Source organism: Acanthaster planci, linkage group LG02 (assembly GCF_054643075.1).
Source record: "Acanthaster planci isolate LZ-2023a linkage group LG02, COTS_SCS, whole genome shotgun sequence".
NCBI classification, from domain to species: Eukaryota; Metazoa; Echinodermata; class Asteroidea; order Valvatida; family Acanthasteridae; genus Acanthaster; species Acanthaster planci.
This window is the reverse complement of record NC_141778.1, coordinates 33,501,455-33,518,033: the sequence shown is the minus strand read 5'-3', so window position 1 is coordinate 33,518,033 and position 16,579 is coordinate 33,501,455. Positions and strand designations below refer to the sequence as shown.

Here is a 16,579-nt window from a genome sequence, read left to right as displayed (position 1 = left end):
GCCCATGTGAGACCTGATGCTCGATGCGTCAGCCATGAACTCTGTCGCATCTCATCCTATCACAGGCTGTGATCCGATTGTACTTGACACACACTTAACACATATTATCAAAAACATAATGCGAGCACATAATTCAATTGTGGAATCTGTTCCCATACCCATGTGCGTCTAATCATGCTGTGCTCTCACTGGATGCTGTTTCAGAGGAAAGTACATGACAGTAATTATACATACTGGCAAATAAGATCAATGCAAGTATACTACCAAGCTGATGTAATGATGAGTCCAGATAGTGTGAATCATAAGCCACCATAAAGTTTGAAATGATGCAGGCTACCTTGAGCGCCGAGCTGCATTAACCACTTCCTGTGGGGTGGAGTTTGCACATGCGGGATGACTTGCTGGGTAATTTTTCATTTTCAAATTCTTCAAAAATTCATAACTTCATTTACTGGACGCTTACACCCACACAAATAACTGTCTGGTGGCTCTCTAATCTGACAGGCACCTCCATTGATGCCCTGGTATTGCAGCCAAGCCTAAGGTATAGAGAGCCCACAATTGTGCAGTGTTGCATAATTTCTTTTGTTAACGAAATTGGCCCAGTGTGTTGCGAAGTGGCAGTGGTGTCTTTATACATGCGGCCAGATTAGCGTGCAGCACTACTGTATCACTCATCACTGGAGTGCTGGAGCACTCAAGCACTTTTGTCCCCATTGATAATCCGTTGGCACTGAATGCCTCAAACAGTGGTATACTGTTTCAAAATTACCTCCGCTAATGCCAACACTTTATGCTGAAAAATGTTGGCAATTCCCAGTCTTTTGTTACAAGGCCCAGTTCCTTTTTCCGATTTCGGGCACCCCGGCCATGCATATAAAGCCAATGTCTCTGTTAGGGGGCTGCCCGGCACTGAGTGGTTAAGATGCATAATTATCTTCATGTGTGTCATAAGCCATTATAAACCACAAGCCACGGTCACATTGGTAGTTGCTGTGAGCCACAAACTGCAGTGAGCTTCAATCCACAGTGATTTGCCGCATAAAATAATTAAAGCCACAAGCAAGACATTTCAAGGGTTACAGACATAGAATTTTGAGCTAGGTATACTGGTTTTCAAGTACGAGAAACAGGAAGCCTCCTTAATCCAACAGAACCTGATAGTGGAACCAAAACTCCTTCTCTCACTTTTCAGACCAATGAAATCCAACTGGAGCCCATCCTCTTCAGGAGTCTTTTAGACTTTGCTTTCCACTAATCACACCAGATGTGCCCAAAAGGAAATATATCCTCCTTGTACTTTCCTAGCTCAAAACAGAAATGTAGGCCATGCTACCCAGGCAAAGGATGTTTAGAATTAACTGAGGTAATCCTTGAGAAAAAGCAGAGGGATATACTTAACACAGGTGTTGGACTGAGGAAAAAACAGTTGTTTTCATCTGGCCATTATCACCCCAGTTTAAGATTGCTTCCCTCCTGCAGTCACCTCTGATCAGAATAAAGGGTGTTGAGCAGAAATGGCTCAACACCTCAATCTTTTTCATTTTCATGGACAAGCTGATGTTCCTGGTGACAACTTGCATGGCATTTTGTGTTTATGTGTAATCTCTGAACAATTGGTCATTTTGTGAAGTACATGGTGTGAGTAAATCGCTGTTGAAGTAGAGATCAGAAGAAAAAGTATGGTCTTAGTAGTGTCAAACAACAAAAGCCTTTTTGGACTGCATACATGTATTTGTGAAACAAATTGTCAGAATCATTTGGTTTAAACAGATATTGTGAAGGGCATTAGTGTTTTACCACATGCCTTGTTAATTTTCTGCTTTCTGCCATGCTGAGGAGCAGTAGACTTGGCTGTGGAAGAAATTAAAGGGCCAAACATTCTTTAGCCAAGGGGTCTTTAGAACATCAGAAATTACATAAATGTCGTATTTGTTGAAAACAAAAAAGGTTGATTATGGGCTATGGAGTGTGTTTTGGGATAAAAAAAAGCAGGTGAAATGAAAGACTAATTACAGCCCCTTGGCAATGAAATGGTAGTCTTGATCTCAAGTCACTCAATTGCCTTTTCTCTTTACTCTTGTTAACTTTTCATTTCTTTGGATATTGACTTCTCCCAAAGTATCTGATGATCAAGTGTTGCCACTCAGTTCAGCTCTTCATCTGGGTCATCATGTGACCTCCATATTCTCTCCCACAATGCCTGGCATCATGATTGGTATTGGTTGTGACATTCCCCCCCCCCATACCTCACCGTCAGCCAACTTGTGACGTGTGTAGCAGATATCCAAGCATTCACGAGTGTGCCTCGTCAAGCCAGGCTGCTCTTGTATTTGTTGACTTTGCAGGAGCCCTTAGCAGATTCCGCCAGCCCCGGAACGAGCTAACCTTAACTGACACTAAGAGGAACAATGTCCTAATAAGCCCCTTCCCTACCCACCCCCTAAGCATAGCTTCCCCAGGAAAAGACAATGCAGAGCAGATGGGGATGTGAAGAGACAGGGAGAGGGGGGAATGACTTGAAGGACAAAGCACCACCAAGGCAAAAAATCTAGTTCTCAGTGTGCACGTCTTGTTGTGAATACCTGATTACAAATTCCTGATAATGAATTTTAAAATTCTTTGGTAATAAAATTAAAGATTCTTTGGTATTTATGTGGAACTGTAAACCAGTGAGCCTGATAAAATGAGCTTAGTGAAGACAATTTAAATTTTTCTGAAGCTGGCCCAAAAATCTGATAAATTTCCTCCAGAAAAATCCAGAGATTACATGTAGGATATACATCATGAAGGGGAAATGCTGGTGCACTTCATAGCAACATTTTTTGTCAGTTAAAAAAAAAAGTTCATCGAAGCAGGATTTGAACCAGCGACTTCAGCATACCTGACAAATACTCCACCAAGTCCAACCTATTCGTCCAAATTGCAGCCTTTAAATGTTCAACTCCCCTCCAAGGCACTTTGATTAATATCCCAGTTGTAAGAGGCCCATCAGTGAGTTTTCAAAGATTGACTTTTTACTTGCGAGCTATTCAACATACACATTGAGAAACTGCCCTGTCTAATTTAGGGCCAAGTTTGTAGATTTGCATAGCAACAAAAGCTGCCAGTCTGAACATCATGATCATGGAATTATATTGCCTGTTCTGAGGTTTCCGGCTGTTTTTGAGCCATTTTGTTCTTGTCTGCATTTTTGTCAAAATGGTCCCTAGAACTGACTTAACCTGACTTCATTGTGAGCATACTTTCTGACATGGGCATAATCATGGACAGATTTGGACTATGCATTGCACCCAGATGCACTGCAGAATGTACTGGAACATTTCCATGTTTACATCTCTGTGCAGTCTACTCAACGGTTGCACCTGCCATTCCTTTAATTCTTAACCAGCCAGGACTCTTTTTCCAGTGATAAAAATGGGCCAATCATGCCCAATAAGTATTCTCTTTCATCTGGGTTACTTATCTGACAGTAGTGCAAGAAATTGAATTTTGCACTTGACCCAAAAGTTGTCTAATTTGGAACTTGGGCCATACCAGCAGTCATGTTGCATACATACCACGCATGCCTGTTATCTAGCACATTACTCCACATTTTCTTTTTTGTTGTTTTGAAGGCACATCCTAGTCAGAAAAAAAGCGGGGAATCCCCTAGAGAGATTAGTTTCATGCCTTTTTATAGGATAGCTGCCTATAAATAGTGGGTATCCAGAATCCATGCTGACTTTTCCTTCCCTATGTGAGTGCAAATTTCCTGTGGGCGAGACGTGCGTGTCAGAGGAATTCTTTTGTAGGGATCATCGAATGTGGAGGCCACGGTACAACAACGAGCGCCTGGAATGAACACAACATGCTTATCATCCCATGATGTCCAAAAGTGTATGCAGATTTCATATCCCTGATTGGCCCACAAATGATACTTGTATGTGCATGTTGTTGTGTTGAGCACTGAACACCTGTTTGTTTGCATGCAGAAATAGTATATGTGAACCATTCAGGGCAAGGCGTGTTATTGTAGACATTCAAATACCTCTGGCTACCTATCTAGTCCGGTGCTAGGCCCATGCAGTTGACAGAATACTAGAAACAACTCTGAGTCTGCAATCTAGAATAGCAATACCATGTCTCTGGCTATTTTATATTCTCTAAAAACAGTAAATGCTTAAACATGTTCGTTCTTTTGTACCCACACTATAAATTAAGTCACTGTATCAGTCTCAGTGGGATACTATGTAATATGAGCAAGACCACTGATTCCACTGAAACACAAGGACGTGTCAGTGAAGATTTTTAAAATGTGAATAGGTATACAAGGCCATAAAAAAAAAATCCTGTCCAAGATTTGTGAGGATTTGGAGGAGGAAGACCTATTGAAAATGACAGATTTTTTGGAAAGATGATGGATGGATTTTCTATTAACTCTTGCCGATACTTTGTGTCTGAAGGCACTGTCACCCTGTCCATTAGGATGTGCCCACATGTACAACTGATTTTGCAAGAACCAAAGTCACGATCTATTACCAATGAAAGAACATGAAACAATCAATGCCAATGGGAAAAAGGAAAGACGTGTAGATGAGAAATTAACTTAGTTTGTCACTTGACTTGAAACTTACCACACAGTGGACAGACTGTTTATGGCTGGTGTTTTTATTAGTTTTTATTTCTGTCCCAATTCAGTTTACAGTGAAAGATGGTGTCGTCTGAGGGGGAACCTCCTTTTCTACTTCAAAGGTCGCGACCTCTTATCAGAGCCCCAGGGGGTTGTGGTCCTGGAGCAGTGCTTCATAAAGGAGGAATATGGCGAGATTCAGTCCTTCGCTTTCTGTGTGGGTAAGTCTCTCAGTCTTGTTTACATCAGGCAATATTTTTGTGCCTACAACTTTGACCTTCTGGTGTTGTTACACAGTTGCTTGCAACTAAAGCCATGTAAACCACCAACTGAAGGCTTGATGATCCAGCTGCCAGAGCACCAGTATAACATTCCTTAGGTCAGAGGTTCAAATCCAACTCCAGTCGAATTGATCATTGTCAACAGATGCAAATGCTACCAAGTGGAGAAAAATCTTCCCGCATTTCATAAAGAAATTATGGCCCCCCTCTACCAGCAGATACCCTGCATTATGTGCACATACATTATACATTTACATCACTGGTGTAGCCTGTGTTTCTGCTAGCTTTGGGAAAAGATCATATCCCAAAATCTGAGGTCACTAACATCAGTGTTGTTCAACATGGTGAGTTTGCAAAAATCTAACTTGTCAGCATTCTCTTATCTCACTTGCCTTTTTCCTGTATCACCAAGAAACAGATTTTCTGATACACTGATCATTAAAGCATTTCTTTTCAAGAAGGGGCACAAGCCTTTTTTGGGCACAAACAAGTGAAAAGAGAATAAGGCAGTAATTGGGGACGAGGATCTTACACTGATCTGACCGATTCATGCAATCAGTCATTGCTGGCAAGCACTAGGCACAGATGATTTGAAGACTGTTGGGAGAGCTTAGGCCTGTCCAGGAAGTAGGCTCGCATTCTGTAATGCTGAGGATTAGGCTCGTTTCAAGCTCGCAAATTTGATGAGCGCACAAGGCGATATACAAAAAGTTATCAAACTGTACCCTGATAGGCCCTGCTCTGACTGTTTTGACTCGGCTAAGGGGTGCTTTTGCTGAAAAAGATTTAAGCCAGATCAGACACAGTGACCCAGAAGATAATTTTTTGCATGTTGATGTAATTTGAAAGCAACTTGAAGTATGATGTGTTGTTTAAACCAAGGTTATCAAGGCTTCCTTATATTGTCTCAGAGTATCATGGGAATAATGCAGTGAGTAAGTCAACAAGTTGCATAATGTCAAAATTATTACTTCAATGTCTGGCTTTGAAAAAATCCTTGACAAGAAATTCCCAATCACAAATGCGATCTTGTGTGTAGTTTAATAAGGAGTTCAAATACATGTTTGCTGTGTACGCCAAATGCACAAAAAATCAATGTACATTAGTGATAAGTGGGAATTGGTTAAACTCAGTGTCAGTCTGCCCACGCACAGATCCACGTAGGTCTTAGCAACGAGTCCACTTGTGGTGTTATTTTTTGTACCTTTTGGTCTTTGATACTTTACGGGCTGTGTGTGCAGAGTGCCACTGGACAGTGAAGTCACTGAATGGGCATTTCTGTGGTTAGCTTCATAACATTTTCTTGTTGCATTGTTCTTGGGGCTCCTGTATCAACATTTGTAAGGATGAGTTTCACCAAATCAGTGCTATCAGTATCTACACATCTTATTAAGACCTGCTATCTAGCCATAAGCAAATTCACTGAAACTTGATTTCTGACCTGTAGTTAGAAACGTATCTTGGTTAGTCACACTACAAAAAATGGACAAGGATAAAAAAGCCTGTGCAAAGAAAGTTTCCTCATGTGGGTTACTGTTGAGTAAACTGACATCATTTCTGTACTTGCCTACTGACTCACAATGTCACATATGTTTTGATGTGTATCATTTCTCAATTTCTCTAATCAGTTAAAGCATGCCCAGTGATCTTGGTTAGTAATGTTAGTTACGTTAAAATGTGTCCACCCATCTTTGGCACAAGTTGAAACACGGAAGAACTAACAATCAAACAAAATGGTTCTTTTGGCACCGAATAAAAACATTTTTCTTTGACCTAATGTTAAAAAATTGCACCTTGTTAATTAAAACAAGGTGGCAAAATGGGTACTTAGAACCATGATTTTAGCCCCCAAAACATGCTTAAATGAATACCATCTCATAAGCACACCGATAACGTGAAGCATCTTCTTGTTTTGTTTAATTTGATACCTTATTTGTGGTTGTGATGCTTGTACCAGCATTTCTCAAGATGTGTTCAATTTCCATTTTAAACTTTGTCCATCTCTTCATGGAATTAGCCATAGTAATTTCTAGATATTTTGGAAAACAAGTCAAAAGAAGCATATCAAATGAGTTTCTGTAATTCATGATCAAGTTGCATGTTTCTTGTTAAGTAACATGGATAATTTACATGTATGGGGTACATTTTTCTTGAGGTGGTACATGTTTTTTTATCAGTTAATTTATTTCAGGGGGCCAGGGAGGGGTAGAACCAGTCTCTTTGGGTAGGGGTGTGGTTGATTTTTGGGGGATGGGAGTGAGGGCATGAGTAGTTCTGAATGTACATCCGTCAGGTCACCAGGGGCTCGTCCCATGGCCTGCTTGGCTTTAAATTTGGAACACTAATAGACTTTCAGTCAAGTGACAGATGTAACTCATGCAGGACTTGAAATAGAATTGAAAACTACTCACAGCACCCCACCACAAAAAAGGAAAACATTTCTGAAAAAAGAGATCAGTTTCAATGTTGCCCAGCATTTCCAAAAACTTGGGCATTTATGCATGTTAAGGCCCTTTAGTGAGAAAATTCAGCAATCAAACATTGCCAGGTTCATACATGTACATGTACCTCCAGACTCTCACTTGCACACTGACTGAAGTCTAGTGCTGTACACCGTTCATGTGAGTTTGTACACGGTCATTCAGTGTATTCCATGGGTGCTTTTCTTCAGCCAATTGGCCGAGCATGGCTGTGGCTACATGTAGCAATAACACCTGTGTCAATGGAAAATGGTTGAAGCCACTTTCAAATGGCTGCCATGGAGAGACTTGGTATTCCAGTCATAGCCCTAATGTGACCCATGGGTAGACTTTGCAGCGCCCTCAGTAGGCATGCACGAAAGGGATGCAGAATCTTCCATTCACATGAACAGTTTGCATACCATTCTGTGTTATCTATGTATCAGAATCTCAAAAAATCAAAAGGCTGTGGATTTGCCAAGAAACTTTTCAGTCAAAGGCTAACTTGTACTAAAGACTGGATTGTTGAAAAAAAAGGAATTGATATAAGAAGCTCCCATACAGAAAACAGTCAGTAGCTGTGCAACTGGTTGCCGTTCTTTTCCTGGTCTTGGATACTCTTCAACTTGGGAGGGGATTAGGAATTTCCTAGGTCAGTGTACCTTTGAGGTTATCATCCAATTCTCTGGTCAGTGTACCTTTGACGTTATCATCCAATTCTCTAACTTTCTCTTCTCCAAGAAATGCTTTTCTGACATTAGCCCGACACTTGTTGGTTGCTCTCAGTTTGTGTTAGGTTGACATCACTCTGCAAAATGCATGTTACACCTGGCACCTAAGAGGTTAATACACTCGCCAACTTTGCCCTAGTTGATTGGCTGAGTTAGAGGAAAGAGAACGAGGAAATATTGAAATTACAGTACAGATATTCACACATCAGCAATTTCCAAATGTCTGGAAAATTTAAACAACTTGTAAAATTACAGAAATGTCTCTCTTTGCCCTTTCAAGTTTTCACAGGAGAATCACCTCTCCTGATGTTACTTGTGCCATTTGATCCGTGCAATTTCCTTCTTCTTTAAACAGCATAATTTCTTTTCTGGTTGAAGGGAAGCCATTTAGGGGGTTTGCTGGAGACATCGATCACTTCCTTGTTCCTTGGAGAATTTTTATGAAGCAAATGGGTTCCAAACTCTCCACGAATCTACATCATTTTGCAAACCACTGATATCAACTGATGGAATTCTCTTGCCTTTAAGCAATGATCTTAAACTTCATGTTTCTCGTGGTGTTTCATTCTCTGCCTTGTGGCCTTTACACTAACACCCACAGCAAACTGATTTGAGAACAGCAAAGGTCATAAATCAGGATTGCTTGAACTTGGATGTGTATGAACTTTGCTGGTCTGTTTTTTTGCTTCACAACCTGTGTATCCCTCCTGTTTGGCCTGGTGTCAACAGATCTAAGCATGCAGTATTTCCTGGGTTCCCAGAATTTGAGCAAACTGCCTGGACCTGATGCAACCTCAAGTGGGGCATCTAAAATTAGCTTGCCTACCAAAACAATAAAGAACAAGGGAGAAAGAGAAACGAAAAAGAAGAAAGACTTAAGATGGTTCAAGTCAGCAGACTTTTTGTGCAGACAATTTGTGCCATCTGGCATGACATGCCGTGTACAGGGGATTAGCTGACATCACATTTTTTATGGGGTTTCCTTATTTGAATTGGCCAACGCCCATCCAGCACCAGCTCTTGTTTTGATTGGTACAAATCTGACGTTGCACAGGATGTGTCGGAAATTAAACCACAGTATCAAAGGAAATCGTACTTTACTGATAATGAATACCCCAGAAATTGAAGTTCAGAGTTGGGTCTGCATTCATAATATGTAAATGGTGGCTTCATACAATGTTCTTGTTATAATGAAACAACTTAGTTCCACATTAAAATAAACACACTGGTCTGCCATCCCTCTTGACATGGTCTTGAGGGCTGCATTTTACATGTACCGGTTTGATTGGAAAGACATGTACATACCGTAGGTTGGTCTCTTTTATCAGGCCTGAACACAGGGTTTCAATTATGGGGATTACATATATGTAGTCTCAAGACATTGGATCATCACAGACATATATGTACATTCAGATTAGCCAAGTAAGATTTTTTTGGAGAAAATATCTTACCCTGGATAAGGTTATAGTTGGCCAGACCTACGTGCTCCTTAGATACTAGGTTTTCCTTGATACATGTACATTCATGTATTTATAAATAGAGGCTCTCACACAAACAAGCGTACACTCATACCGAAATCTGTATCCTTGTGGAGACATGGCTATGTTTTCATGTACTCATGTGTGAAACAATGTTTTCAAAATGTCCCCATTTCAATGTGAATCACCATCCTGGGCTGAAGTTTTCACCAAATGTCCTTTATATAACACTTCAATTTGCTACAGATTTTTTACTCATTAAACTTTTCTCCCTTTTGAACGATTTTCAAATATGAGTTTCATGAAATCCTCGTGGAGACCTATTTACCTTCCTTGTGAAGACCTATGCATCCCATTCCCCTGGGTCTCCACAAGGCACCATATATCTGTCCATTGCTTGGAAGGTTCCTTGTAATATCTTGTAATCATCAGGATTAACCATATGATTTTTAAGACTAAATCCACCAAGTCGAGGGTGATCAAGTATATGCAGCCCCAGCCGTAGCCTTCTCATTCATCATTTCATGAAAGGTAACATTAATGTATGTAGTACTGCAGAGTATTTGGTTCTTAAACAGATTACTATTTGAAAAGAGGAAATGGCAAATATGTGGGAAATTACATTCAAGCAAAGCTCACAGTCTGGTTCCAAAATGTTAGAAAATCTGTTCAACTCTTTGAAACTTGATCTGGACCAAGAGAGGAGAGGATCAAGTTTTCTTAGCAATGGAGCCTGCTTTAATCGGAACTACACTTCACTGGTTCACATATGACAGTGCAGTGCACGCATTGTGGTCGCATTGCTACCCACAAAATGAATGCTTCCCCCCAATATGGCTCTTTTCAACTGATGAGGGGGAGGCTTCTGCTTGAGGCGGACAACATAGATGACATTGTGATAAGAAAATGCCATAACTCCAAATTTATACATTTAAGTATTAAAAGTATGGCAGAAATAACTTTTCCATTTTTTCATTATTACCCTAACACAGAAAGGCATGTCAAGGGTAACAGTCATGTGCACAATTTTGCTTTGGTGTTTATCAAGTGCAAGTTAAGCTCCGAGGGTGAAAGGTCAACAGGAAAGGGAAATCTGCAATGTAGTGTTATGTGAAAAGAGAAGAACTGCTCAACAGACCAGCAGATTGCCCAACAGTTGCTGAGGGGAACATCCTGTGTATATCGCAATGTTATCTCCCACTTTTGATGTGAATACACACACATGTACATGTATACAGCATGCTATTACAGATTTACAAGTGTTACATTGTTGTTGCGGATCATGTGTACACACATGCATGAGAGAAAACTAAATCTGACACTGGTTCATTAGCAGACACACTGCCTTTGGTGTAAAGATAAAAGGATTGTGTCACATAAAGAGCACAGGTGAGTGATTTTCTTGATTGTTGAGTTTGACTCAGGTGAGTATTTAATTATACAGAATGTAACAATTGGTAGACTTTTAGGATGACCAAACATCCTGGTGTGTGTGTAGCAGTGTCTAGGATATATTGGGATTTAGTGGTCTAAGGTATTTTGGAGAGAGACAAGTACATGTATGGGTTGATGTTACTAAGCCATGATTACATCATGTATCCAGCTGTTGGATTTGAACCTCAAGTCCTGTGATTGGAATCACAAGCGCTAATCACTTGGCCCATCACCAGGGGAGAACAGTTACAATAGAAAGTTTTCAGTAATGATTTGTCTCTTTGAATCTCGGGGGTTTCCATTAAATCTACCGTACTTCCAGTTTTTGGGGGGCTAACCTTTTGCCAACAGATGGCATGGAGGGTAGAGCCTTGGTTGGTTCCTGTGAATGTGAAAGCAAAGTACAACTTGTGATGTCACAGATGCGGCGCCGTTCAGTTGTCACTCTCACACTTGATGAAAAAACAAACAAATATGCTGTCCTGCTGCATCCTTGCACCAGCTGCATGGGATGTCAGTGTTAACTTTCACATTTCTAAAATAATACTTGGTTTTGTTTTTTGGGGCAGTGAAAGGACAATTGCAGATTACCACTTTCACTTGTATTTATCATGATTACAGTGATCATTACCTTTAACACACCTGTTTTCTGATGGTTTCTGTTGATTGATGTAAAGTTTTTGCCCAGTTCACCACAGCAACTTTTCTCTGCTTTCCTTGTGATTTAAAAAAACAGACTGGGAATAAAGAAGGAAACAAATGAGCAACCAGTTGTCCTGGCCTTAATTTGTTACATGTAGCAACCACAGATGGTTATCTTCAACGTAAAAACAAGTTCATCTGACAAACCTGTCTGTGGGCATGCATCATGAAATGTTTTAAGTGGTACACCTTACGTTTTGTGGTGGAAAATTGACATTACTGAAATGTAGTCTTCAATTTTGTAATCATTTGTGAACAAGAGCGACATCCACAACGTCAAATGTTACGTCCACCTCATCAACACCCATAAAACTGTGAGCTAGATTCTAAAAATTTAATTTAAACTGACTTTTAAAGTAATTTGCCAGAAACTAATGGAATAAATTGGAGGATACATGTACATTTATGTCATATGAGCAATTTTGCTTGATTTTGAATGATTTACATGTAGTTCAGTCTCTTGTAACAAATTTGAGACTCAAAGCCAGCACAGCCACAAAAAATTGCTTCATTTGCTTTGTGATTAATTTCAATAACGTTTTTTTGCCCTTACTCTGATGTATATTCATAACACTGTATATTCATAACACTGTATATTCATAACACTGTATATTCATAACACTGTATATTCATAACACTGTATATTCATAACACTTGTCCAAGAGCTTACAAAAAAAATTCCAAACAAGCTTACTCAGGTGAGACTCGAACTCACAACCTCCTGCTTACTGATGCAGACGTCTGAACCACTCAACCACTGAGCTTGCTTGGGTCGGCCGTAGATGTAGCAGCAGCTACCGCAAACTATTTCAAAATGTACATGTACTTTGCGCCAGGAAGATGTTAATTTCAGTAAAGGGTTTTTTGCCCCTACACTGACGCACATGTACATTCACTGTCGCAATTCTGTGATTAATCTTATCCTATATTTGTTGCGCACATAATGTCTTTCCAGGGGCACTTTCAACAGAAAGTTGAATACTAGTTATTCCAGTTGGTTAGCGACAGAGCCCCTTTAACCTGGCTACTTGATAATGTTGCATACCTTTCTTAGGAACGCAGATAAGATGGTGTGATTGCCATTACCAATCTCACTTTCAATTCCAATTCACAATAGAATACACATTCACAAGGTACCATTTACAGACGTGCAGCCTTATGAATATGTACAGTATATGATCAGTCATGTTCATACTTCAGTTCTCTTTGCAGTATTGTTTGCGATATGTGAACATAACGGTATCAGCGCTTGGATTAAAATACTTGTCACATATGAATGTGGGAAACATTGTGACTTCTCCAGATTTTCATGGATGTGAAAAATTGACATGCTCCATACTGCATTGTTCTTCAGTATACACGTAAGCATTTTTGAGGTTTTGTCAGAGTGATTTTTCCTGGTTTCTTTTTTCACTTCATTTGTGGCTTTCCACATGAATGAGGTCATCAAGTTTGACAATTCTGGTATGTTGCAGGACTGGCAAAACCTAACCTTTACTTTTCTAGATCAAAATTCTCTGTGAGAAAATTTTGAAGGATTGGGAAAAGTTCGAAAAACCTAGTCATTGTAGCTTTTAAGTGGGACTTGATGCTTCAGGAAGGTCTAATTACAAAGGTTTCCTGTACAGTGATGGACTTCAAAGGATTGGGGAAGTTTCAAATGAAAGTACCCTGGGAATTACATGTACACCTGTACAGGTACATTGGACACATGCTGGATCTAAAATGCTGATACTTGGGCAAGTTCAGGTGCAAACTAAAGTTTGATTGCTTTTTGACAATGCTTGTATGCAGTGCAACCACACCCTAATGGCCCCAGTTGGACTTTTTGTAAAATTCCTATCTCACTGTTACGGTAGCTGCAACTCTTGCTGTGTTCATGGTCAGTGACAGTTCATACAGTTTACTTTCATGTGAATGGTTCCCTCTACACTGAAAATTGATAACCAATGGTGCATCCACGCCCTAGGTCTGGTTCCAAGTGGTTGACCAGATGGTCAAAACCATGAATCGTTCATGCAATGTAGTCATCATTCCAAATTGCCCATTTATGCACCCTGTCTGCACAACATGGATTAGGCATGTGTGGTCACATGTTGCACATGAACATGTGTGGTCACAATGCGTTACATTGGGTGATAATGAGCCAGTTCAATATCCCATTAAGCATGTCGACTATGAAGCTATTCGTGAACAGCTACGCACACATGTCATAGTCTGTCTTATCAGCGCAACCATATTCCGACTAATATGCACGCTTTGTTCCAAAAGACTTTGATATTTGAAATCCGGTTCGTAAATGTGACGTCACTTCAGTTTAAACCATGCCCACTGCACACGTGCACCGCGCATAGGGTTACCTGCATTGATCTCCGTTTACATGGAATCATGGAACCAGAAGTTAACGTGCAACTTCAACGATTGTCCAATGAGAGCCTGCTAATCGTGGCGCGTTCGCCTTTGTGACAAAGTCACTTATGAATGGGATATCGAACTGACTCATTGTTTTAATCTCCAGTAGGTTATTGCATACATGCATGTACATGTGTGGTAAACAACCACAACAATATGCTTGATTAAACATTATCTCTGTGTTGTGATTTGTTCATTTCCTCAAACAACAAACCATATTCTGTAGCCAGGTTGTTCAGATATTCTATGGTCTGCGTTTCTAGAGCCTAGAATCCAGGTTACCCCGGCCCAGTTCAGAGGTAAGGGATGGAACCTTTCCTGTGGCCCCATCCCGCTGTGTCTGTTGCAATTAAGTCCTGAGAACCATTATTTTAAACAGCTCCAGGAGTGGGCGTGCTCTGAGTCCCAAACGGGGAACTCCAAGGGGACGGTCTTGACTTCAAATTGGCAGTGTTGACAGGTCTTACCCAGTCCTACTTTTACCTTCTGTTGCTTTTCACCTCCTAAAATTATCACCTTGCCATGGAAATGCTGTTTACTGAAGCTTGTACCTCTTGTACTCCATGTACCAACCTTACATAGTGTGGACCTGAGAACAAAAAAGGTCTGTGTAATGCAGGTTGTGTAAGCCTTGTGTGGACCAAGCCAGGTCCACACAAGGTTATCCCCCTTTCTAGGAAAACAGCTGTAGATGCATTTTGGGTTAGGGTTGTTTGTAGCCACAGGAAGAGGAACAATGGAGGATACCATTAAAAACAAAGTCAGCTTAAAAGAGTGTTCAAAGGGCAAGAAAAATGAGAGTTTAAACCGAGTTTTCTTAACTACAGAATACCCACTCTAGGTAGGCGTAATTGTAAATGTGTGGGTGGACCTTCATTGTGGGAACAGTTTTTATTTTGGTTAGGAAAGTTGAGACCTACATTGTACTTGCAGGGACAAAATGTTTGTTTCAACACATGTTGTCCCAATAACCAGGAAACATGTAGTGTACACACACTGTGTGTACATAATTATTCATGCTAAAGGGAATGCCTGTACCCCACAGTTTAAAGTATTAGATGACCTTTGAAATTACAACAATACAACACAATCATTCTGATTTCAGCATTTTTAGCTTTTTGAGGTCTATTTTTGAACTTAAAATTTACAATAATGTTTTTTCCTTCTTTGAAAGCAGAGTGAACAATTCTTAAGCAGAAAGAACAAGTTTCCCTACTAAACAGTACTAACAGAACAAACTATTCAGAAAGTTTCTTCTAATGATGTATTTTTATCTGTGTTCATGAATGCCTTTTGTACAAGTGTTTATCTGTCACTTCAAGAAAATTTCATTTTGCACAAGTGGTCAGCCATGCATGGCAAGTTTCATTGCTCAAATAAATGTCAGAGTAAACCAGGAAAGGAGCACGACTTGGCCAGGGGGGTGGGAATTTCAGTGCCATTCAGTCTAAGGTTTCCTGAAGGACTGATTGTGATATACTGGTACATGGACATTTCAGTGAACATTTGAGGTCATCTTCTGTGGTTTCTGCGGACATTTCTCTTTGTTTTAACAGGGAGAAGTGTGCAAGGTAACTTTTTGTCTGGTCAACTTCAAATTTTGACTCACTTTCCATAAAAGCCATGGCACAGGTACATTTTATGGGGCTGTTTTGATGCAGTGACAGTGGAGGGAACTCTCCAATCATGCTTGAAGAGTAGTTTGAATGGAGCGAAATGAGTTCGACCACTGAGCCACAATTTCATGATAAAGACCAATCTAGGAGATGCCATTACTGCAGTGACACCATACTCATGCCTGCTTTCAGAGACTGGTTCTGAATCAGCTGACTACAGCTAGGTGTTGGTCTGCACCCATTCCGAATACACAGAGCTGATGTACTCACAGTAGATATAACCATACCTAGGAAAGTCCATTAGGTCACGGCCTTAAGGCTTGGCGCCCATGCATTGTGACAAGTGCAAGAGCCTCCATGTAGCATTGGCAGAGAAGGTAGTTAATAAATGCACGTGAACCTTTGTATGACTATGACAACAGCTCTGTTAGTAGCTTAAATCTTAGAAGGCTGGTGTCAGTGTGCCTTGTACAAATAGCATTGAATTTTCACTCTCTCTTCTCATGCAGAGTACATAGGAGAAGAACACAACCAGTTCTTTGCCGCACACTCGGCTGAGCTGCGTGACGAGTGGGTGGCGCTCTTGCAGTCGGCCAGCTACGAGAACCTTCGCTCCCAGCTACAGAGCCTGCGCCTGCAGCTGATGGCCAGGACGGGTCAGGATCCCATCGATGAGGAAAGACATGGGGTCATGGGTCAAACAGACCCCGGCGACTCTGTGTCTGAGCCCATCTTGGAGATGTCTGTATGTGAGTACACGAACCTTAAAAAATTTTTCCAGTTACAAACCTAAAGCCAAAACAAACACAGAAAATAACAAATACTACAAAGATATTTTAAAGGGAAAGGGGAGA

General features: G+C 40.5%; 1 protein-coding gene across 19 annotated transcripts in view; it reads left to right on the top strand.

The window, feature by feature from the left end:
- The window catches only part of LOC110988633 (inositol polyphosphate-4-phosphatase type I A-like), a 69,781-nt gene that overhangs the window by 27,038 nt on the left and 26,164 nt on the right, over nt 1-16,579 (top strand). For 18 of the 19 annotated variants that reach the window (XM_022252353.2, XM_087133252.1, XM_087133255.1 and 15 more), the window contains 2 exons: nt 4,681-4,833; nt 16,235-16,474. In XM_022252353.2, coding sequence (XP_022108045.2) covers nt 4,681-4,833; nt 16,235-16,474 — 393 coding nt within the window. Of the gene's footprint in view, nt 1-4,680; nt 4,834-10,697; nt 10,951-16,234; nt 16,475-16,579 lie in introns of those variants that run through there. The other variant, XM_022252362.2, reaches the window with a different exon arrangement.